Raw genomic sequence first — 23,797 nt, forward strand, 5'->3', positions numbered from 1 at the left:
GCAAAACCACTAGGAATCAGGTTTTAAAAAGGTAAAACCCCAGCTGGGTAACCGAAGGGCACAACAACCACTTTTTGCTGGTCCTAGCCGTCTCAGGACCTGGTTTGTGCAAATCTTGTCTACACAAGACACGAGACCTGCCCTGAAGCCACCCCCCGGGCTCTTTCCATCGGGGGTCTCAGCCGGAGCAGGGCTGTGCCCACCTGCAGCGTGTCGTAGCCCAGCAGCACCGTCAGCGAGCCGCTGCCGTAGGACAGGCTGTAGGTCTGGCCATTGTTGATGAAGGTGGAGGAGGCGCCGGGGTTGAACGTGGCGTGATTTCCTGCGTGAGAGAGGAGGTGAGGGAGCTCCTGGGGACGCTATCGCCCGATATCGCACCGGGGGGGTCTCACCGGCAGTGCCGCAGGATAACGCCCAGGGAGGGAGCAGGTCGGGCTGGGGATCTGCCCCGTGGCTGTTTCTAAGGCAGGAGTTTTGCATCCCTGCTTTGTCTGCATCCCCTCGAGGGAACGACCATGGTGATCATAACCCCATCAGATTCCCAGTGTGAGCTCTTAAATCCCCACGGCCGCCCCGCAGCCAGCGAGTGACAGTGGATGAGAACTACAGGAGAGCGGGCACCAGCTCCTCCAGCCACAGCTCTGCTCTCCCCTCCGTCCGTCCACAGAGAGCCAAGCACCAGCACCGTGATTTCAGCACCCTGAGGACACCCACAGCAGCCACAGAGAGTTGGACACCATCATTAGCCAGCCACAGAAAGGAAAAGGGCTCTGTGTCCTCAGAAAGGCACCGGGGATAATTTTGGGGCTGACGTTGTGATGTTTCCTGTGCGGTTGCTGGGTTTTGGGGGGGCTTTGTGCAATGCAAGCATCGCCCCTGCCGGTACTCACTGCAAGCCGGCGTCTGGCACAGGGTGGAGGGCACCCAGAGGTTGGCGGAGCCGGTGTCGAAGAGCACCAGGAAGTTCTGCGGGGGGGTCCCAATGCTGATCTCCCCGAAGTAGGAGGACTGCGGACGAGAGGCAGGATGGCCCCATGGCCCCAGGGACAGAGACAGGACAGGCTTTCACCTCCCAGCCCCGTGTCAGGACCCAGCACTTTTCAGGGATGCTGGAAAACCCGGGCTCACTCTTGCAGGAGCAAAGTAGGTGGGAGGGACTGAACGCCCACCCTGCTTTTGCTCCCAGATAAAGTGACGTTAAAGATCTCTTTTGTTGCAGATAGAGAAGTGGAGATTTTCAGGCTGCTGATTTGGCTGGGAGAAAACTTTTCTAAAATCTAATGTAGGAGCTTAAAAAAAGAGTGAGAAAAAGAAATCTCACGCCCCTGGAGGCTCACGGGCAGACAGCTTGCTCTGACAGCTGGAAGCGAAGGGGGGACCCGTACTCACATCCAGATGGCTGGCCATCGGCTCGTACACGGCGTAGTCCCGATTGAAGTGGTATTTCCTGGCTGGGTCATGCTTCACTTTCTTCAGGTAGTCCTGCAGCACGCCCGCCTGCCTCATCGCCTCCCTTGCGGACTTGTATTTCTTCAGCTTGATCCTGCACAGAGGGGAAAATTAAAAGAATAAATAAAGAGAAGGAAATCAGGAGACGGGACATTGTCAGATGGTGCCTCCTCCAGGAGCCGTGAGGCCTCAGCTTGGCTGCTGGGTGCTTCTCCAGGGTCCGCTCCTAGCCAGGGGCACATCCTGGGCTGGTGCTGGTGCAGAACGATGGCTTACAGCGAGGCACGAGGCCAGATGCACACAAAAACACCTTATCCTCGGGGAGCACGGCACACGGGGGCTGCAAGCCCAGCCGGGCTCTGCTTGCTGAGCTCTCCCCGCTCCTGCAGACCCACCTCACCAGCCCCTCCGAGAGCTGGAGGCACAGCACGGCCAGGACGAGCCACTTCATGGTGCGGGCACCCAGGGCTCCGCGCATCCCCTCCGCAGGCTGCAGCAGCTGGGTGAGCCGCCCGGGGCTCCCCGGCTTTATAGCGGCAAGCAGTGACCCCCCCTTATCTGCTGACCTCCGTTTTCCATTACCAGAACCCGTAACCCCGGCTTGAAGGGTTTCTTTGTATTCGGGGCCACGAGGAGCTGGGGAATTTTGTGCCCTTAGCGGGGCGCCCAGGTGAGAACAGAGCGACTCGCGCCTTCAGTGGCCACATCAAAGCATCGCCATCGGCTAAGGGGCCAGTTCTTATCGCAGCGGGGAGAGGAGTTATCAAAAAGTCAGCACTCCGGAGCCGTTTTCTCTCGAACCTGCTCCACCTTTCCCAAAACAAAGGCGCTCACAGCTCGGGGTGCTCTTTTGCCTCCCTTTCAGCCGCCCAGGCAGACTGAGCTCAGCCACGAGGAGGTTCTGGCGTGGAGGAGCTGCGGGTGCTGGAGCCGAGGCTTTTCCAGAGCTGGTTGCAGATCTGTGCTGCTCTGCTGCCCACCCAGGGGCTCGGTGAGCCCACAAGGTTCCTTCTCCTGCCTCCTCCTAGGTGGCCTCAGCACCCCTCTGCCTCCTGCTCCGTCCTTCTCCGCTCCTTCAGCAGCTTTGGAGTCCTTCGCTGCCCAAGTCCAGGCGGTTTCCATCTGCTTTCACACTAGTTAGGACAAAAATCACTTAAAAAATTATATATATATGAGGAACAATGGATAAAATATATATACATGAGGAATAATGGATGAGCCTTCATCCTGGGTTAAAAAGCAGGTGCTGTGCTACCACGTCGGGGACAGGCAACGCCCTGCGGAGGGAGAGCTCCGGGGCATGAAGGTGCAGCTTCACACGTGGGGGCCTCACCCCGGCCCTGAAGGTCAGGGAATTGCTGGTTTGCTTTTTTTTATTTATTTATTATTTTTATTTCCCTGTGAAAAAAAGAGACCCGCAAACACAGATCTCCCAAACGGCCAACAACCACAGCAAATGGACCAAAGCATTTTCAGTTACAACCTGAACATTTTCTAGCAGCTGGAAAACTGAGCAGTTTTGTGTAAAGCCCACTTAGGGAACTTTCTACGGGGACACGAGTGGCGGTACGTGGCCGGCTGACACCGGGATGTCACCCCAGGGCAGCCGGTCCCCGCTGAGCCCACGGGGGCAGCTGAACCCTCCGTGTTTTTGTGACTCTGCCCAGAAAAAAACAAAAAATGAACGTCGTGCCCTGTCCCTGTGCCACCCCGCAGACTCGCCCGCAGCACCAGGACACCTCCAGGAGCCACAGCAGGGCCCGGCCAAGACAAACCCAGCCCGGAGGTAATCCCCACACACCCCCCCCGTGCCCCCCGGGACCCCACGCCAAGCAGCCCGGCTCTTCGCTGCTCTCCGTTATCGCTCATCCCGTGTCGGCGCTGTGCACATATTTCACTCCCCCGGGGAGCAGCGGGAAGCGCGTGTCCTTTGCTGGATGTTGAGACTGTAGTAAAGCAATTATCTTGTTTGCTAGCAGGATTGATAGAAAGATCAACTTATTAAGATTGGATAAAAGGCAAGTTCTGGCTGAAAGCAAAGATCGGTTATCAAAACGTCAATATACCGAGTGTTATCTGCAGGTCCCCACGGGGACTCGGGCTTGCCAACAGACAAAGGAATAAGGTGCCCTCTACAGCACGCACAAACATTCTACTTTTGGCACTTTTTGACCCCAAAAATGTTAGATGGGGTTTGTTTGCTGAGGGGTTCAGGCAAATTATGGGGTTGCAGTTTCTGACATCGGTGGCCGTGTGTCCTTGCACGGGGCAGCGCTCACCAGCACTGCTGGGCACGGGGCATCTCCTCGCACCAGGATGTGACCACGTCCATCTCCTCGCTTTTGGTTTCCTTTCCAAAAATGTTGGTACAACGCCCCAGCTCAGCCACGAGCCAGCCCCAGGAGCCCTCCTTGCAGAGCAGACAGCAGAACCCCACGGCCTCACCGGCACGACGGGACAAGAACGACAAAGGAGAGGAGACATCAGCAGACGTCCTGGCCACCCCGAGGGCACAGACGTCTTCAACACGAGCCAACAAATCCCCTTCCACCAACAGACCACCAGCCCCCGAAGCAGCAGCTACCACAGAATCACAGAATGTCAGGGACTGGAAGGGACCTCGAAAGATCATCCAGTCCAATCCCCCACCCACCACCTCCCAAAAGCTCTCAAAGCCTGGCACCAGATTGGAAATAGCTCTAAAGCCGGGTCCAGCCTGCCCCATGAGCAGAGACCTTTCCAAAAACACGGCAACCACCCCGAATTTCCTGGTCTGCTCCAGGCTCTGCCCTACCGATGGCAGAAACACAGAGAGGTGACCGGTCCCAGCTCCGGGGCAATTTGCCACCCCAGCTCCCAGGCCTCTGCCCCAGCCACAAGATGCTGCTGCTTGCCCCAGAAAATGGGAGCACATCAAACTTAATAACCACGAACATCGGTGAGCAGAAATCTGGGCCAACCCCGTCCTCCCCAGCCTGCAGGTTTGGGCTGGGAGAGGCACAGCTGGAGAGGGCAGGGGCATCGGACCTAAAGGGAGGGGAGAGGGGAGAAGCTAATCATCAAGTGTTTCAAGCCTGAGATGTTCATTTGCCTGACACTTGGCCACTTTCTAAGCTTCTTTTAGCTAAATAACACCCTTGTGCTTGGTTTAACGCGGAGTTTGCTGCTGCTCTGAACAGTCTGCCTGCAGCAAAGTTGGCTGTGACCTCTTTTTTCGTCTCCTCTCATTGAGTATGAGAATGTTCTCAGGCTTGCTTGTACCAAAAAAAAAAAAAAAAAAAAAAGGAAAATACACATTATGAAAAAAAAGCACGTTTTATCGTATTTTTATGGACTTTTATTTCTTTGTAGTGCAATTTGGAAAGAAAGTAACTTCTAACAGAGATGGCTAAGGGAAGGGGGCTTTGCAGGGAAGGGGGTGCTCCAGCATGCGGAGGGGCAAGGAGCTGGGACGTGGGGCGAGGGCGAGCAGCGACAGGGTCAGCACGGGACCCGGGGCCACTCACGCAGCGGTGGCGAAGCCCACTTGGTTGTTGCCCATGTCGTAGATGGAGTAGTAGGACCTCAGGAAGACGTCGCCGAGGATCCAGAGCGGCTGCCCGTTCTGGGAGGGCAGGTAGGTGGATTCAATCCCCACGGTGCAGTAGCCGCTGTTGCTCTGGTGGGAGGAAAGATCCGTGTTGGAAAGCTGCGACTTCACAGCTCCAAGCTCCCCCCACGGACGGGGGTCTCACAGCAGGGCTGTGACCACCGTGCCCCCCTGTGCCACCCGCTGTGCCTCATCCCGTGGGGCTCGGACCCCGTCGGGCGGCGAGACGCCGTACCTGGAGCATGTAGGCAGAGGGAGGCAGGGGGAAGCTGGTGCCGCTGATGACAAAGGTGAGGGTGGGCATGCTCCCGATGTTGCTGCAGCTCACCACGTACTAGGGAGAGAGAAAGCCACGGCTGGTTTGTAGCTGGGGGGCTCCGTGCAGACAGCTCAGCATCTGCTGGGACACGGGTGACAGGCTCCCAGCACGAGCTGGCCACCCCCGAACCCAGGAAGGCAAATTTTATCAGATCCATCATTTCCTCTGCAGAGATTAGAGATAAAGCTGGATTTCCAATGTCCCTCCAACCCAACTGCCTGCCTGTGACAGATGCATCCCCCTTATCTAGTCCTCCTTTTGCCCAGCCTGGTCTCACCTGGCCGTCGCTGTCAGCCTGAGCTCCGATGGACTGCATCAGCTGGGTGAAGACTTGAGTGGGGACGGTGAGGAGGGAGGTTCCCGTGTCGACGATTCCCTGGCAGCCCTGGCTACACCAGCCGCTGCTCTGCCCACCGACGGAGAAGCTGCAGAAGAAGACAAGCTGCTCGTGAAACGTGCCCCGATCTGCTGCAGGATGAACGCAGGACAGGAGCATGAGAAATGATTGAATTCTACCTCAACCTGCACCTTTAAAGGCAGTTTTTCTCTGGTTATACATAAGCAGAGTGAAGATTAGACCCCAGAGACCCAAAATGTCTAAGATCTGAAATGTTTGAAGCCACCAGAGGTGATAGAAAGGTTCCCCTTGTGGCCGTAAATCTAAGACAAGCTAGAGGAAGCTGGAGAAAGCAGCATCTTACTCTTCGATCCCAATCTGCCAGTAGCTGGTCTGGGTGACGGGGGTCCAGGTGATCTGCCCCGTGTACAGGTTGGGGTCGACGCCTCCAAAGACGAGCTCTCCACCTTGGCTGCCCTCCTGCCTGCAGGAGGAAGGCACAGGGGCACACTCGGGTATTTGCAGCCTGCTGACAGCAGCCTGCTGCTAGCGTGGTGCGTGCCAGCAAGTGGAACAGGGAGGAAAAAGTGGAAAAGGTTGAACAGGGAGGAGAGCCGGAACGAAGCACGAATTGCCAGGCCTTCCTGAAGGCTTCACAGGGTTTGCAACAAAAAAAAAAGGGGGGGAATATCCCTGGAGAGCACAAAGGCAGCACAAGGTGGAAGGAAAAAGGGGAATGGGCGCATCCTTACCCGCTCAGGTAGAAGCTGAAGACGGGGGAATCCAGCAGGTTTTGCTGCAGCATGCCCTGCATCACCGTGGTGGCACCGCCGGCAGAAAGGGAAGGGTAGGCCAGCCCCAGGATGCCATCGAACGGGGAGTACACAAAGTTGGTGCCAGGCTCGGTCTCACTCAGGCCGAACTCCTGGTTGGTGATGGAGAGGCCTTGGATCTAGGGATGGAGAGAAAGGGGGCAGAGCTCACCTGAGAGCACAGCCCAGGGCAGCGGGACCCAAGGAGGCAGCAGGACGCTGGGCTACGCAGCGGGGCGGCGAGCCAAAATCAGTGCAAATACAATGTATTATGCACGGTAAGAGATTGTTAGAGCCAAGCCATAGATTTCCCCCTTTTTGCTCCCGAGGGAAAACCCCAGAAGCAATCAACCTGCTTTTTCTGCAGGTGCACACTCTCATTTCAAGGCCACAAAGGGAACCGGGGCGCCCCTCGCTCCCCCCGCCGCGGTGCCACTCACTGTGACCGTGTCGTAGCCGAAGATGCCGGTGAGGCTGCCCGTTCCGTACTGCAGGGAGAAGTACTCGTCCTGGGTTGAAAACGTGGAGGACTGGTTGGGGTTGAACAGGTTGTGGTTGGCTGGATTGGAAGAGCAAAGCAGAAGGGTGACGGTTCCAGCCAGGGGCCGCTTTTGATAAAACAAGCAGTAAGGCAAGCCCTAAATACAACAGTGGCTGAAAGAAGCATCCCTCCACTTGACTAGGACCTTCAAAGTCTAGGATCCAAAGGGATCGCCCACCCTCAGCCTTATTTTTGCCCCCCACCCCTTGTCCGTGAGCTACTCACTGCAGGCCTGGCTCTGGCACAGGGTGGAGGGCACCCAGAGGTTGGAGGAGCCGGTGTCGAAGAGCACCAGGAAGTTCTGCGGGGGGGTCCCAATGCTGATCTCCCCGTAGTAGGACATCTGGAGGAAAGGGGACGCTCTTTCCATCCCATCCCCAGCCAACAAACAGCACCACGAGGTGCGCTTGCATTACGGGACTGGGGGTTTCCAGCGTCGCTTCACGGGGCTGGAGGGTCTGCCAGAGCCAGTGCTCTGCTCCCTTGATCATTTACAGCGCCTTGCTCCCAGCAAGGGGGTTTAAGACAGCTGCACACATTTAGCCTGGAGCACAGCATCGCTCTTCGCTTGGGCTCTCCCACCACGCACAGCTCCCGGTGGGTGCTGCGGTGGCACAGACGGGGCGGCAGCAGCTGTGTTTGTGAGCTGCTCAGGGCGCACGGAGCCTTCCCTCAGTGCCCCACGAGCTGCTTTCGGCGTGTTTCCAAAACAGAAAATACACAGCTGAGCAGCTCCATCCACACTAACATAAACGTTTCCTCTTTTCCTACGCTGCCACGAGAACAGCTGTGGAAATAAACGCTGGGGTTCAAGGTCCTCCGGGGAACTTCCCAAACTTCCCCCTCTTTTCTCATTTCGGTCCTCCCATCTCTTCTCTCCCTTAGTTTAAACTAATGGATACTCACCTCCATGCTGTTGGACAGGGGCTCGTAGATGCTGGAGAAGCTGTTGAAGAACTTGTAGGCAGGGTCATGGTAGCGGTGCTCCTCCAGGTACTCATGGAGTACGCCCTTCTCCTTCATGGCTTCCCGTATGGACTTGCCTTTCTTCAGAGGAATCCTGCATGCAACGAGCAAAATCATCAGGTCAGCGTGGTGTGAAGCAAGCCTTCACCTCTCCAGCTCCTGCGATTTTATTCCTCTCTCCATCTTTTCTGCCTTCCTCCCCTGGCTGACTCCTCGCCCGCAGGCAGATTTGCTCCGATCAGCACATTCCTGGAGGGAGGTGACCCAGTGTTGGCCACGGGAAGAGTCCTGGGCTTCGGATCCTGATCCCTTCAACTAATGAAAAATGAGTTTGACATCAGGCCTGCCTTGGCCATGACCTCCCTGGGATACAGCGAGCTGCACTGTGAAATACAATTTATTATTATTTTTTTTTGATGTGAAAGCCAACCCAATATGACCATTGTCTGAAGAGCACTCAGCAATACTAAGCACTGCCCCCAGACAAATCCTAAGACCCCCAACACATTTCACACTTCACCCTTTCTGACTTGCCACCGTGCTGGAAACACCAGAACCACGACCAAGGTTCCTCCGCGCTCACCTCAGCAGCCCCTCAGAGAGGTGCAGGCACACCAGAGCAAGGAGCAGCCACTTCATGGTGATCTTCTCCTGCTGGCAGGTTCCAAGGAGACCTTCAAAGCCCCACAGCACACCCTTATATACCCCAAATGCTCGCTATCTCCCCGCATCAGCCTCCACGCACGCCTGAGCTTTATCAGCGCACCCATAATATTTGCACGAGACTTTCCTACAACGCTAAGGAATATCTTGAAAACTCCAAACACCAGTGGCTAATGCCATTGTACGTACGAGCCACTTTTTGAAAAACAACGGCGAAAAAAAGCTGATAAGAATGACTTCTTGGGAATAATCCAAACCTACAAGAGTCAAGTTCGCTGCTACCCAGCTCCTTCTGGATTCGATAGGGCTATCAAAGACTTCCTTGAAAGAGAAATGAAAAAGGGTTTCCAGGAATAGGATGGAAAGACTAACATGGGTTATCAGCAGTTGTGTTATCTCCTGTTTCCATTCCAGCTCTTACCTCTAGCACTTTGGAAGGTCCCAGAATGACCCTGGACGAGAGAAACCCACAGCCTTGCAGAGGAGACTCCGTGCGCAAAGGATTGCTCGATTAGGAAGACGCAGACGGCGCTATTAGTGGTTCTTAACTGGGCTCCTGCTGGGGAAGAGCTTTCAGGAGGGAATTCCATGCACCAAGGGATTAAACTGTGCGTGTTACCCCACAACCCACTTTCCTTTGCTGTAGTTTGGACAAACAGGCAAACGCACCCTGCACCAAGTGGTGGCAGAACCCAAGGAAAGGCAGCGTGCCCAGCGGAGACCAGCACAGCCACGGAGAGCGAAGCCACGTCTTGTTCAACATGAGCTGAAGCACCTCGATCGCACCAGCCCCCAAATCCCACCCCTCCAAACCTCACAGTACCCTTGGTAGATACCCAGGGCATCTTCAGGGCAGGACTCCAGCGAGCGCGGATCCCCCTGGCTGTGTCAAGCCCACGTTCAGCACGTCAAAGTCCAAGGCAACCTCGTGCTTTCCTCCTGATGCTTGTCTCAGCGGAGGCCTGGTCCACGATGAACCGGTGATGGCTGTGCCCTAACAAGAGATTCTGCGGAAGACTCGGTAGTTTCAGAGCCTCAGCCAAACATTTCTGCACCGAGCTCCCCTGCTCAAACAAACGTGGAGTTCGGAAGTTACCCCACAGAGGGATCCCCACGGTCACCAGCCAGCAGAGGTGGATCGGTGTCTGTTTTTGCACAAGTTTCTCATTTTATTTTCCAAATAGTTGCATTTTCCCTAGTTTTTTTCTGTTACTAAAAGCTTCCTTTCCAGTTTCTTCAAGCTGTCCAAGAGGATATTTTTGACCACCACCAGCAGGAAGGAGCTGCTCCACCCTGGGACGCAGGAGAGGTGCTGGGACAATGGGAGAAGGAACGGGGCCCCGGGGAGCTGTCTGCACCATCAGCCCTCTCCTCCTCAGCAGTTCAGTTGAGGAACACAACACGTGCCAAATATTTTGTGTCCTGGCTTATTATCAGAAGGACAAAATATCGTTTAACTCAAACGTTATCTTATCCCCGAGGATTGGCACAAGCAGCAGCAGCTGTTCACCCCCTGGCCAAAACAAAAGGGGGACAAAAAGGACACGATTGACCGGGACGTGAGGTGACCAAACCTTCCACACGGAGCCCATTGCTTTGTTATTTAACCTGTGTCTCACCTTTGGAGTCCACAAGAGCAGGGACAAGGCACCTGGCCGTGCCTGGTCATGATGGGAGATGCATCTTTTATTGTCACCTATCAAAAAAAACGTGTTTTAGTAAAAAGGTTGGCTGGGGGTGGGTTACCATCTACAGGAATCGCTCAGAGGTGGGTAATTTCCCTCTTAGAACTGTGCTCAAGTTCAATATAGCCGCTTTTAGTTCAAAATAGCCGCTTTGTTCCTTTTTTCTCGAAGATCAAGCTCCCAAAATAACGACAGGTTCTGCTTTGCTTTTAAAAAAAGCAATTCTAACATCTACGTTTACCTGCAAAACTCAAACGCGAGCGCCCTGAAGGCTCAAAAAGCAGAATTTGGATGGAAACCTCACAGCCTTTTAAAACTAGAGTTCATAATATTTAGCGTTCGGGGGCGGGGGGGGGGGATTGCTTTTTTGTTTTGAAAGGAAGGGGAAGGAGCACGGTGCGATTCTGACGGCCGGTTCTGGTGGCGTGTAACAGGTTACACACAGGCTATGCAGAGTCTCAGCCTACTCTGCTCTGCTTCGCAGCTGGTGAGGTGTTCAGAGACAAAATCGGGAGAAAGCAGAAGAGATGCTTAAGGTAAAAGCAGCGCTGAGGTTTCATCACCACTGAGCTCGAGAACGGGCCACGGGCAGGGGAAGGTTGACTTCATCCATCCCAGCTCCCCCCCAGGCGTTCAACGTTAAATAAAAAGGACAGGACCAGCGGATGATCGTCATACTCCGTTTATTCTGTATACATTCGTAGTGCACGTTAAGGTAGGACATGAGCACTCCTCGGGTCACATAGCACTGCTACTGTTCTTCGCCTTTAAGGTTACACCCGGATGAAATATAAAGAGGGACCGAATGGATATCCATAACCTGAAGAAGCAATTACACAGCGGGATCAACCCCTCTGCTAAGATCAACCCAACCCCGGTGGCCGGAGCCCCGAAGCACCTTCTTTTTTCTGCCGCATTGGAAATGTTCAGAATCAAGGACAGCAGTACAAGGAACAACACGGAGAACCACGTGGGAGAAGAGCTCGGGGTAACACGGATGCATCTGGGTCCGTCAACTCGAAAATCACATTCACTTAGGGAAGAAAAACAAATCAGGCCCCTTCTTAAGAATTAACTTTTTCTACACCCCGGCTTGTAATTGGCAACTTCAAAGCTCTCGGGATTTCCCCTACTGTATTCAACCTTTGGTCCTGTTTGGTAACAGGAATCTGAACCTGTTCTGCTACCTGCGCACAGCGTTTCACCAGGAGCCACGTTTGGGGGAAACTTCCCAGAAAGACTGGCTGCAGCCCCCTGGAAGCTGGATTTGGACCACGATGAGGCAGGGCGTTCATTAACAATCGTTCGTTAATGATACTTCACAGTCAAAATACAACCCACGAGGGCTGAGCAGCGTTAACGTGGAGGGACAGAGGAACGATCTGGGGAGGAAATGGCTAAGAGAACATAGAGACGTAGTACCAAGCCCTGCTGCAGCGCTCTCCCTCGGATCTCGCAGGCATCAGCACACCAAGGAGGTCGCCGCCACCTTCCCCGGTTTGCCACGGTGAAACTGAGGCACGGGGAAAGGAGACGTGGAGCAGAACCCGAGGTAGGAGCCCTGCTGGTGCAAGACAGGGTCCTGGGGATCGGAGGTATTTGGTCGGTAATCGCTCGCTGGAAATAAAGACAGCAGGAGCTGAAGCTGGGTTTGGGTTTTGTCCCGGAGGACAGCATGGCTTAGGTAAGAAAAGTGACACTTAGTACTGAGACAATCAAAATCTGCAGAAATATTGATCCCTTAGCCCTCGCAAGCCAGCCTCTCCTTTGCCACCCCCTCCCTGTAAGGCAAATACAGCTCACAAATAATCAAACCTCCTTCCCTAGCGGGAAAAGCAGGCACATAAAACAAGTTAAAATTAGAAAACAAAATGAAAAACCCTCCCCGAATAAACAATGACTGGGAGCCATGAGAAGCTCTACACCTCCCAGCAGGTTCCTGGGAAAGGGAAGGGTAAAAGATCTCTTTATGCAGTCACCGGGGAAGAAATATCAGGGGAGAAACCGGTTGATTAACTCAGAACTCAAACAAGAGCCACTTAAAAAGGTTAAGACAGTCAAATCCTCGCTGCAGAGCAGGCAGTCGCTGCCCCAGCCGTCCCCTGAACCTCGATGCTACAAGCAGAGGACAGCGAAGCAGCACCGCAGCCTCCAGCAGGAGCCACACAAAGCCGCTGAGCAGCAAAGCCCAGGATGCAGCAGCCAGGTTCAAGCTGTCAGGTCATCACCACTACCCCGGCCAGCTTCGTTTCGCTGCCTAAACCTCCTCTTAGGATCCAAAGAAAGTCTCAGCAAACCCCGGAGCTGCCTGCGCAGCGCTGCTTTTTCCAGGTTCCCATCCACGGACAGAACAGCCGGGCACAAGGGGCACCAGGCGAGGGATCCACCTGCAGAACCAAGCTGGGAATTAAACGATCTCAGGGCTTCGTTCAGCTTCAGGGACCGATGCTGGAGAAGGCTTCAGACATACACCCACTCGTTCCTTTCCTTTCAGTCAACTGAGCAGCACCACCGGAGGCACAGAGCACTGGATGGATCCCGTGATCTCAAAACCAGATTTGTGGATGCAACCACAACGGGTGAGGAGTTCTGCTCCGGAGACCGTCTTCTCAGCCACCACGGCTGACGGGACAGGAGGAGTCGTCGGTAATCCCTGGATTGTTTCCCATCCAAGTGAGCACGCACACGGCCACGCGCTCCTTGGGAGAGTCCAGCAAACTCGCCCGTAAGGCTCAAAGACCTGCAAGGTCCATCCTCACCAAGTGCCAGAAAGACACAGCACATTTCAGAATTTTCGACCAAAAGAAAACTGTAGGAAGGAAGGACTCCAAAGGGTTCTCGGTAGGGATCCCTACTGCCCAGCACCCAAATCTAAGAACTGAAGGAATGAAGAAACACCAACCGTCCAGCCTCACACTCATTTTTCCTCCTGCAACCGTTTCAAGTCTGACCACTAGAGGAAGCTGCGACACTGGAGAGTTCCACACAGGTGGAAATACCAGGGAGAAACCCCAAATCGTGCCATCTCTGCTCCCTGTGCCCCAACAACTACTGCCTCGGTGTTCAAACAACTCCGGTCTGTTCCTGCACCCTCCCACCACCTGCAAAATTGAGGCGTAAGAAGTTACGAAAGCATCCAGGTCACTTAACGCTGACGTTGCTCTGGTGAGGTTTTCCACAAAAGCAAAGAAAAATGAGAAAAATCACTTGCACACGAACCTGATGCACACCCTGAAAGCCATTAAAAAAAAAGTCGACTGGTTTCCTGGTTGCCCACGCGAACTTTCCCACTGAGTTGCTTCAACATTAAACAATCCCGCTGCGAACAACGGGCTGCGAGCGGCTTTTCATCCCCGAGGCTTTCCAGGGAGGCGGCAATGCCGCAGCGTGAAGCAGAGGATGGAGGAGCGAGGTGCCCGCTGGATTACGACTCACTGAAAGCAGCCAGCATCAGTTCTTCCTTAAAGATGAGAAAACGCGGGTCTTTTTTCCTTCCTCCTTTGAATAGGTGCAGCTGTAAAGGGGATGCGGGGTGCTGGCGGGGACCGGCGGTAACGTGGGCGCTGTGCTCTGGTAACGTGGGCTCTGCTCGCTGCTTCTGATGTCCTCGTGAGGTAGGGGAGCGTTGGGATCGCTGGAGGAGGGCAGGAGGCACAAGCCAGACAGCACGGTTCATCAGGAGGACGTGGACAGCAGCAATCCAAACACCAAGGCCAGCTTTCCTAAATCCAAAGCCGAGACACGTGAAAAGGAGCCCGGCCCTTCGGGGGACCGCAGCGAGGAGCCCGCGGCAACGCAGCCGTGCTCGTCCCGACACCTCCAGGCACGTCCCATCCCTCGGGGACACGCAGCTGGGCCGGGGGCCACCACGGCCACGGGGACCACCAGGTGCCCCCAGCAGGTGCCCCAAGGCTGAGCGACACGCGAGCCCTCACCCACCAGCACACACCCAGCCTGCAGACCTGGCCCTGCCATCGTGCTCCACGTTTACGTAAAACACCCCGCCCTTTTTAACCTTTCTGGGGGAAAATTGGGGAGTATTTTGCGTTTCCCAGCCGGGCAGTGACGCTGTGAAGGCAGGTTCACGCGGAGGCTCCCAGAGCGCTGCAGGGTCAGAGCCGCTGGAGCTGTCCTGGGGGCGACGCTTACAGATCAGACACTTCTCTTTTAGAAATTAGAAAAATAATTAGAAATATTTAAGTAGTTTGGTTAAGGCTTAATGCAGTTAATCTTTTTAATACACAGAGTTAAACCATTCCTTCTCTCACTTCCTTAAATGAAAGTTTGATAGGTTTAGGGCAATACATTACTTGTCCTTTTCTCTTCAAATGAAGTCATTTGGCACACATACAAAAATATACGACTTGGGACTCCTTTCAGTTATAAATCACTCAAGGGTTGGGGTGGAGGAAAGCACGAGAACTTCCCCAAAATAAAGGAAAAAAAAGGAAAAATCACTGAATCTAATTCACTTTGAATTTCTAGTGCAATAAGCAAGTCAAGGAATCCGTGCTGTGCAGACACAGGCACATTTCCCGGACTTTGACGCCTTTCTGAGCTGCATGGCACGTGCCCGAGCTCCCCAGAGGGTCCCGTTTCAGCAGGAACTCACAGCATGAAAGCCAGGCTGAGCTTCAGAACCACAGCAACCCTGCGACCCTCGGAAGCAGGTTACGGCTGGATGACCAGGTTCTGTCCCCTTTCACAGCGGAGGCTCTCCGACTTCAAAGCAGAAAGCTTCAGGAACAAGGAGCAAAGCTCAGAAGGTCGGCAACGTTTCTGCTGGTATGGGGACAGCTCCGAGACCACTCCACCCCTTCCATCCCAGGGAGGAAGATGAACACGGAGAGCAGAACCGTGGGACTCCAAAGCGACCCTGAGCGCTTCTGCCTGGCAGGAGCGGCTCGCAATGGCAAAGAGGGACCCAGGGAGGGACTGAGCTGCAGCGTGTCACCACGCAGAGGGGCACAGCCCCTACACGGGACCTCACGTGGAGGCCTGGCAGCTCAGCTTCAACTCGGCCCCGGTGTCAACAGAAAAAATCCAACAGCGAAGGCCACAGGTTTACCCGAGAGCTGAAACTTAGCCCTTCCCGAGGCTGCAGGCGGAGGAAACGCACGGCACGCTCACATCAAACATTTCTCATGGGCCCAGCCAGGCACGTGGGTGTTGGAAACGTCTTTGATACAACTCCAAGCTCGGCTGCCTTGCAGCTCTGCTCGCGCTCCCACGTCTCCCCCACCGCTTCCCTCCCACCCACCCTGCGGCAGTGAATCCCAGTTAAAGAAATCAAATAACAACAGTAAGAAAATCGCTTCCCATTCGCTCTTTTCCCCGGCCACAGCTCAGCAAAGCCACCAGCTCTCATCAGAGACCCCAGGCAGAGCGCGTGAGCAAGTCCGGTTCGTATTGGCACCGGTTTTGGCAATTTACCTCTGGGATGCAAAAGAGCGTCTAATAAATAAATAAATAAATAAACGAATAAATTAATCAGCGAGTCGACAGCGCTGCTGAACAGCCACCAAAAAGAACCCTTAAAAATCAAAACAGTGTACGGTACAGTTGAAGGCTTCAGTCGCAAACCTACAATCTCTCATCCTTGCAGTCTTCCCCTCCTCTTTTTAAGCAGGGTGTCTTCAGGAAATGAGGTTTGTGTGATCACAGTGTCTGTGTCCATGGCTGTGTCTCCTCCTCTACTAATTTCTAGAGTCGCCCAATTTAAATCAAATCTGGGAAAGGGCCAGAAGGATGAGAAGCTTCTGCGAGCTTCAAGGAAACAGGGCAGAGGGAGAAAGGAGCAAGCTGAGGGGGGAAAGACTGCAGCATGAGCTCCCGTGGTGTCAGGGACCACGGAAAGCACACGGCAAGACTGACTCTGGAGTGGCCTGACCGCAGAGCTCGCTGTCCCCGGAGCTGCAAGGTGTGAAATCCACGGGAGATGGGCTTGATTTGCCGGGGAGCTCCCCCAGCACCTCGCTTTTGGAACCGCCTCTCCACCGCGCCCACGCTGCCTGCGCTGCCCAGGGAGCTGCCGGGAAATCAGAGTTAGCCCTGTCCGGGGTGGTGCCCGCACAGCGCCACCGCTCCTGCTGCCGCCGTCTGCCCCTCTGTTCACCTCCAGACAGCGGCTTCCGATATCCCGTAAGGCTTTGTAAAACAAACTACGCGGGGGAGAGGGAGAGGGGAAGACTGGACGGACAGCCAAGCCTTAACATCAGCTGTAGGACCCACCCCATGACGCCAGGAAATGGGGTAACAGGGAAGCAGAGGGCGATGGCGAATGGAAGTCACGCTGAAGGGCAGGTACCAAAGCCACAACACAGTGCTCGCACTCGGCAGCGCCCCTCACAGAGGCAGGTCAGTGCTGTTATGTCGAGTTTTCCGTGAAGTCCCGTCATCCCTCGGCAGGGCCCTTTGCAAACTGGACATGGCTGCTGTCTTTTTGAGGTCAATGATGGCGTAGGAGTCCGTCCGGCGGGCTTCGTGGGCACCAGGAGGCGCAGCACAGGGGGCCGGGGGCTTCGCGTGCCCTTTTCGAGGCTCAGCCTCCAGCTCCACCTGGATGTAGTTGAGCTGCCGCGGCTGCTCCAGCCGGGGCCGGGGAAAATCGAAGCTGAAGACGTTGGGCACGCAGCCCCGGCGGGGTTTGGGCAAGAAGCCGCCGCGCCGCAGGCTGCCGCCCCCGTGCAGCGCGGTGCTCTCCGAGTTCATGTAGTTCTGCAGGGGATCCTCTTCGCCAGCCTCGGGGTAGCCGTTGGGGGAAGGCGTCAGCACGTCCCCAGCGTCCTCCTCGCCCCGCCGGAGCGGTTGGCACTCCCACACCGGAGGCAGCGAGGGCAAGTTCTCGTAGTGCAGCAAGGCCGCTCTGCGCTGGGAGCAGCCGGCTGAGCCCGCGTCCTCCCGGGGGACTTTCGAGCGCCCGGCTCGGCAGAGGGACGAGGTGCCGGGGGGCAGCAAGCCGTTGACGTTTTCGTAGACGCACTGGGGCGAGGGGCACTCACCCTCGCACTCGTTGTTGTTGTTGTTGGGGGCGCAGAAGTGGGTCCTGCACTCCTGGGGGTGCCGAGAGATGCGCCTGTAGTTGGGCGCGGGGCCCAGCACGAATTTCACCTCCCCCGGCTGCAGAAAGACCTGGGGGTTGCGGTCTTCGAGGGAGCAGCTGCGGTTCCTATGAGGGAAAGGAGGGTGGGCTTCAGGCAAGGAGTGCATACAGTGTCGGCCCCTCGGCTCCTGATCACCATTGGCCGTGTTCACGTAGGTGTGGGACTGCAAGGAGAGAAGCAGAGGGACAGTGAAAGGAGAAGAGGCGAGGGCGAAGCAGCTGAGAAAGCGACAGGGAGAAGTGATGATGCAGGAGATGAAAAACGTTCAGAAGCTGAAAAGATTCGGGGAAGAAAAACATGAAAGTCTGGATTTGTGGGCCGAGGGAGAGAAAAAAAAAAGGAATCCGACCGCAGAAGATACACATCATTATTTCACGTTGGACGCACATGGTACAGGACAAAAAGCGAAGCCACCTGAAATCCATTTCCTTCAGCTCCTTACAGGGGGTGTATGGCAGCACTCACCCCTACATAGGCTTCCCCGATAGAGGTTGAGACAAGATGAACTGTGTAGGGGAAACCTTAACCTCTAAAGCTGAGAATAAAGAGCTGAACTTCGAAAATTAAACGATCCTGAGCTCGGGCACACATCTGCACGTCGGTTTAGGGGCTGCAGTGATAGCTGGCGGATGAGGAAATAGCACAGACTCACAGGCCAAGTGCTGCTGTTAAATAATTGTCAAGTAATGAACAGATGGGGGTCAAGGAGGCCACTCAGTCCACCCCAGCGGAATGCCTGTTTTAGTGAAGCACCAAAGCAGAAGTCTCTGAGACCAAAATGAAGCAAAAGAGAAAAAGGATGGTGAAGACACAAGGACCCCGGAGGGTCCCTGAGTAAGGACCTTGAGCAGGAGTAAAAGAAACCAAGAATTGCACGGGACTGGAAGCAAAGCAAGCTCACTGCTCGCAAACAGCAGGATTGAGGCCATCGGCGTTTACCTGCTCGTCAGGCCCAATGAGGGCATGAGTGGAGTCTTCACCCACGGAGGAATGCCTCAGGCTGCTCACGGAGGGGTGGCGGGCTGCTGAGTAGGACAGGGGTTCTCCAGAGAAGCTGTGAAATCCATTGGGAAATCCTGGGACCGTGTACCCCAGGCCTGGGAAAGAACGAAGACAGATAAGCATCAGGGCATCAGCTTGGTACAAAAAAAAAAAGAGCTGAGTGCGTTTTGACAGCGAGCTGGCCTCCTCACTGCAGCCTCTAAGTCAGAATCAGCTGGTCTGGGGAAGACAAAAACCAGCTGAAGGGTGACAACCTGGCTGACTACCGAAGGGTTTTTGTTGCCGTTTCCTTGGGAACAAAACACCACATCGCAGACAAGCGGGGCCTTAAAATAAACCCGCTGCACGGGGCACACACGGGCATAAAGACACAGCGAGGCAGCGCTCAGGAGATCTCCGTGCCCCGCGAGGGGAATTTGGCACGAGCCATCGCAGGCATCGCCCGCGTCTCTGCGCCCGCTTCTCCCCGCAGACCGAAGGAGCCTTACTGCTGGGTGCCTGGGGGGTCCGGGAGAGCTCCCGCTCGGTGGGGTGACTGTTCCTGGTGATGACAACCGGCTCCTCCACGACGTTGATGCTGTTACACTGCATCAGGTCCTGGAGCAGGTTAAAGATCTCCTCCGCTCTGGAACACTTGAAGGCGAAAATCCCTGCGGAGTAGCGAGGAGGAGGGTCAGAAAAGGAAGAAAGCAATCCTGCTTTAAGAAGAGAAAACGCGATTCCGCGCTCTAAATGAACGGGCAGTTTTGGTTTCTTTTGCTGGGTTTGACAGAATCGAGCCCTGCAACTCACAGCCACGGGACACCAACCAGGTAACTCGGCGGATTAAAGCACCATCGCACCAAATGCGCCCCAATTATCTTAGGGCACCCAACCCCAGATGAGCAGAGGTGCGAAAAGGGACGGCTAAGCCGTCTTGTTTCAGCTCTCATCTTCTTTTTTAACTCGCTTGGCACCCTGGCCAATTCTCACTGCCACGGGAAAGTCTTTCCAGTGTGCCTTGAGCTGGGCCCTGTGGAGTGCGTACGGGAGGGAGGGCCGAGCACGTCACATTTCAGAAATGCATCAAATTCAGAAGTGTCTCCCCAAACGAGCAGCCCAAACCAGAGCTGGTGCGTGCAGAGCAAGCCAATCCCAAGCTGGCACGCACACGCACGCACAAAAGCCATAGCAACGAGGACGGCATGGCAACAGCTGCTGCTACTCCAAAGAATAACGTTTAAAACATTCCGGCCAAAAAAACCAGCTATTTCTGCCTTATATAAGATGGGGAGCGGCACCAGGAAGCAATCCTCCAAATAAAATTAACGTAGCAGAAAAAATCCTACAAGGAAGGGAGAACTCAGCACAGCACAGTGCCATCCCTCTCACTTCTGGCTGCATTAAGACCCATGAGTAACTGTGCGCCTTGCTAAAAATGTCCTAGGGTACGAGGAGCAAAGAGCTTTATCACCGCTCTCCGGGTCTAAATAAAACCAAAAAAGCACCGACAGCAGAATTCTAATCCCCGATCCTGGAAAAGGCAGAACAGACGACCAAAGACCAGCAGCTCCCATCGCTGGCACGCGATGCCGGGAGAGGAAAGCTCCACTTCCACAAACCTTAGGGAGCATACGGCACTACAGATTTGTGCAGCACTCCGCAGACACCGAACAGTCGCGCAGAGTCCTTTTGGATAAGGAGTTTACAAACAGGTTAATAGAAGGAGGAGACAAGCTTCTTTTTTTCCTCCCTCCCGGGATGCATACGCCAGGAAAACGCTCGGCTCTTTAAGAGCAGGAGACAGACTGGTGGGGGGAACTAAGAGGCACCAGAGTAAAACTGGAGGCTGCTCCCGGTGCGGATGACTTGGCACACAGTCCTGGGTGACTCACTTCCCTCTTCTGTGCACAGCATCCCCGTAAGATCAGTAAAACGCACAAGTCCTTTCCCTCCGCGTTACGGAGTGCTGCCGGACACAAAATACAAAGCAGGCAGGAGGAACGGCGCTCACCAAAGCAGAGAGATTGTGCTGAAAAACAAACGGCGTTTAAACGACTGCTGCTGCTGACGGGCACTTGAGAGCTCTGTGAGATAATCACATCCTAAAGGGGGCTGGACAAAGGTGCAGCTGATGTCCCAGAGCTAAAAGATGCTCGACAAAGCTTTAGTCTTGCAGAAAGCACCTCCCAGCACCTACTGAAACACGTCCAGCAACCCTCCTACGGCGGCTGTGCAGCCTTTGGAGCTGACCGGGTAACCGACGCTCCCTGACATTAAATGTGCTCCATCCAAGGGAAACTTGAGCTTGGTCCTGCTTCGCTAATTACCTCGAGTACCAACTAGCACTAGCAAAATGAGACTGGGAGATTTATGCCCGAGTCCAGAGCTCTCGTCAGTGTTTTAATTGGGAGTATAGACTGTGTGTGCACGCCCACTGGTATTCTGGGGGAACGGAGGCTGCAGAAGGACCCGTGGATTTGTTAGGTGGGGGAATCTGGGGGGAAACGAGCATCAGCTCAGCCCAGCTGCCGGGGAGCAGAAGCCTCAGAGCTCCTTACCCCCGGAGACGAGCACTCACCCTGCCCCGTCTGGCAGCGGCGGCCGCTCTCGAAGGAGAAGAGGTTGGAGTCGTAGCCGTAGCGGCGCAGGCAGAGGTAGGGCCACCGGACCGCGTCCCGCTTGTGAGTGTGCAAGATGAGCTCTGTCTGCGTCAGCTCCATGATCCCAGATCCCAGCTCGTTGCCTTCATCGTCCACGTTCGTTACCTGCAGAAGCCACACAGCTCGCACCAGGAAGCTCGGTGCGTTGGGATACATTAAAAAACCCCCCCAAAGATCCCGTGATTCCCATGGATTCCCCCGGCCAGTTACTGAGATGACTTTATCTCGGCCGAGAGCATGAATTCATCGCTGGCACAAGGCGCCGAGCCGGCAGCCCTGGAGACTGTGCGCTTGGCAGTTCAGCTGATGCGCCTCAACAAAGCCACTGGAACACAGCCCTGAGCAATAAAAGGTTTCTCTCCAGTTCTCCATTTCCTTGCTCAGGCTGAATCTCAGTGCGGGGGAAATTTCTGCTGCAAACACAAACAGATTTGCAGCAGCGGATGCTTAAGAAGAATAAAATAAATCAGCAACGTATTTGCAGATCTTAGCAGCTGGAAGGCTTATCTGCAGGAGCAGAGGTTTTTTGTTACTTCCATGCCTGGAGTCCCACCCGGGCTGGGTTTCGCTAGCAGCCAGCCCTGCCAGATCCTGCAATGGGGCTGGGGTCCAAAACCTACCTTAAATTTGCTGGGGTGGTTGTCTGGGATGCTGCCTCTGCACAGACAACTGCAGCAGCTCCCCATGACGTCAGCAGGAGAGGTAATCCCTGGGGAAAGGCCACAAAACAGAAGGCGATCACATTGCCGAGCCAACTCCTCCCACCCTCTCCCGACAAGCAGCATTTACAGCCTGTGCCTTCCCCCCCCCACCCTTCACACGGCTCGGTGCGTCCGGATCTCGAACGTTTGTGCTTTGAGAACTTGGCAGTGTGTTCCTCGATTCCTAGCCACCGTGGAACATCAGCCTAACAATAACAACAACTTGCTTACCATTAGGCAACCGTTTGGGTGTTTTTATAGGGTGAGAAGAAATTCCCACTGCTGTCCCTCTACCTCCTTCGGGACTTCATGGCAAGCAGGTGTCAGTCACCGAGAGCACGAGGGAAACTGCCCCATCTTCCACCTGGCAAGGGAATTACAACGAAAGAGATCAGTAAAGCAGGGAGCAATAAGCACGTAGGAGAGCGTCGCTGAATTTATCCTCAGCCACCCCAAGGAAAGGAAGGCACGCGTTGGTTTTTTTAATAGCTACCTGCACTTAAGTGAATACAGGGAATAATTCCGCACACGCTGCTCCTAAAAGGCACAGCAGGCTTAAAGCAGACATCAGATGTTCAAATGCTTTGCACAGAGTGTAAGTTACCCTCCTGTGCTATTTGTGCCCGTTTTCTAACAAACTTGTCAAGAACTCAGCGCAGACACTGGACTGGAAGACATTTGCCTCCCAGCGGGCAGAGAGCAGCCAGCGCTTTCAAAACTCGGAACTTCTGAAGAAATGCCAGCTAGAAAACCTAAAACGGAGACGTTTTACTCCTTGGCTTTGGGACCCGAAGCAGGAGAGGAGCTGATCAGAGCGACCACGGTGGCAGCAGTACCACCGGATGGCAGGACACGAGGGATCGCACACATCTGCTGCTTAGGAGCGGGAAGGTGTCTTCATTTGATGGAAAGCCCGTAAGGGTCAGAGGACAAGCGGCCTTAAAAGCAAAGCAAACACGGCAGCTGCTGTGTTTGGGACTACGAAAAGCAACCGATGTCCAAAAACTCGCCTACCTGGTAACAGTAAGTGCAAGTATGATGAGCGCAGGAATTACACCCCTAGCAGGGAGGAAAAAGAACGGGATTTTTGATGCAATCCTAACGGACCCAGGGCGTTGGGTTCGGCAGCAGATAAAGCAGGAGGGTGCCTCGGTTTGTTTGGCACCAAGAGCCAGCGGCCTCTCCATCCACGGCGTGAGGGAACAGAGCCGTGGGGGCACCCAGCCTGGCACTCCAGAAAACCAAACGAGAAGGCCGTTGGAAAACTCCCCGGCACGCCAGGAGCTGCCTCCCCACGGGCTCCGCGTTAAGCGGTGAATCCTGGGGCCGCGTCCCCGGGCGGGACCTCGGGCTCCTCTCATCCCACCGCGTATCCGCATGGCGCAGGAGGGACGGGGCCGAGCTCACCGAGGGGTCCCGCTCTGGTTTGGACACCAAACCGCAACCGGGGCGAGCTTCCTGGGCAGCTGCGGGTCACCTCGCTTCAGCTCCAACACCTCGGGAGCTCCCTGCTGAATCCAGACCCCGAGAAGCCCACCGGAGGAGGAGAAGGGACGCGTTTTGGGTGCGCTGGAGGAGCTCGGGCACGAACCCAGCTGCTGCCTCCCGCCCCTCGCTCCCTGCGGACGCCCCAGGAGCTGCAGCACCCCGAGCCCTGCTCCGCACAGAGCCCCGCACCCAGCGGGGATTTACTCCAGGCTTTGAGCAACGATTCAGCACCGGGTTCCTCTCCGTTTCTTCTAACCCGGTCAGCGGGGGCCTTGTCCTCTACAGCCTCTGCCCTCCTGCTCCCAACTCATCAGTTTGAAAAAAAATCCCGTGGAAAACACGTTGCCTCCTCCTCCTCGGTTCCCTTCCAGTCCCCCCCCAGCACCCCGGGCTCTCTCCCCCCTGCAGGGGCTCTGTGCTGGGGGCCTGTCCCCTGCCTGGGGAGTGACAAGAACCAGAAGAACTGACGGAAATCAATCAATTGGGAGACCTCCGAGGAG

At 55.1% G+C, this 23,797-nt stretch overlaps 3 protein-coding genes across 3 annotated transcripts in view; all 3 read right to left on the bottom strand.

The window, feature by feature from the left end:
• Positions 1–2,489, bottom strand: part of LOC118178661 (gastricsin-like) — a 3,109-nt gene extending 620 nt beyond the window's left edge. Inside the window, exons 1-4 of the mRNA XM_035347383.1 lie at positions 1,845–2,489; positions 1,390–1,543; positions 891–1,008; positions 204–322 (exon numbers count right to left, since the gene is read on the bottom strand). Of these exons, the coding sequence (XP_035203274.1) occupies positions 204–322; positions 891–1,008; positions 1,390–1,543; positions 1,845–1,927 (474 nt within the window). The 5' untranslated portion in view covers positions 1,928–2,489. The remainder of the gene's footprint in view (positions 1–203; positions 323–890; positions 1,009–1,389; positions 1,544–1,844) is intronic.
• A 2,283-nt stretch (positions 2,490–4,772) lies between these two features.
• Positions 4,773–8,831, bottom strand: LOC118178456 (gastricsin-like). The gene is made up of 9 exons (XM_035347031.1): positions 8,597–8,831; positions 7,954–8,107; positions 7,273–7,390; positions 6,947–7,065; positions 6,447–6,646; positions 6,059–6,178; positions 5,635–5,782; positions 5,274–5,372; positions 4,773–5,107 (listed from the first exon to the last, which is right to left on the bottom strand). The coding sequence occupies exons 1-9, from the start codon at positions 8,650–8,652 to the stop codon at positions 4,952–4,954; spliced, it is 1,170 nt and encodes a 389-aa protein (XP_035202922.1). The 5' UTR covers positions 8,653–8,831; the 3' UTR covers positions 4,773–4,951.
• Positions 8,832–15,752: 6,921 nt separating this feature from the next.
• Positions 15,753–23,575, bottom strand: FRS3 (fibroblast growth factor receptor substrate 3). The gene is made up of 7 exons (XM_035347018.1): positions 23,554–23,575; positions 22,041–22,173; positions 21,729–21,817; positions 21,027–21,213; positions 18,955–19,116; positions 18,404–18,561; positions 15,753–17,627 (listed from the first exon to the last, which is right to left on the bottom strand). The coding sequence occupies exons 3-7, from the start codon at positions 21,792–21,794 to the stop codon at positions 16,707–16,709; spliced, it is 1,494 nt and encodes a 497-aa protein (XP_035202909.1). The 5' UTR covers positions 21,795–21,817; positions 22,041–22,173; positions 23,554–23,575; the 3' UTR covers positions 15,753–16,706.
• Positions 23,576–23,797: the final 222 nt, after the last annotated feature.

Source organism: Oxyura jamaicensis, chromosome 26 (assembly GCF_011077185.1).
Source record: "Oxyura jamaicensis isolate SHBP4307 breed ruddy duck chromosome 26, BPBGC_Ojam_1.0, whole genome shotgun sequence".
Classification (NCBI taxonomy): Eukaryota; Metazoa; Chordata; class Aves; order Anseriformes; family Anatidae; genus Oxyura; species Oxyura jamaicensis.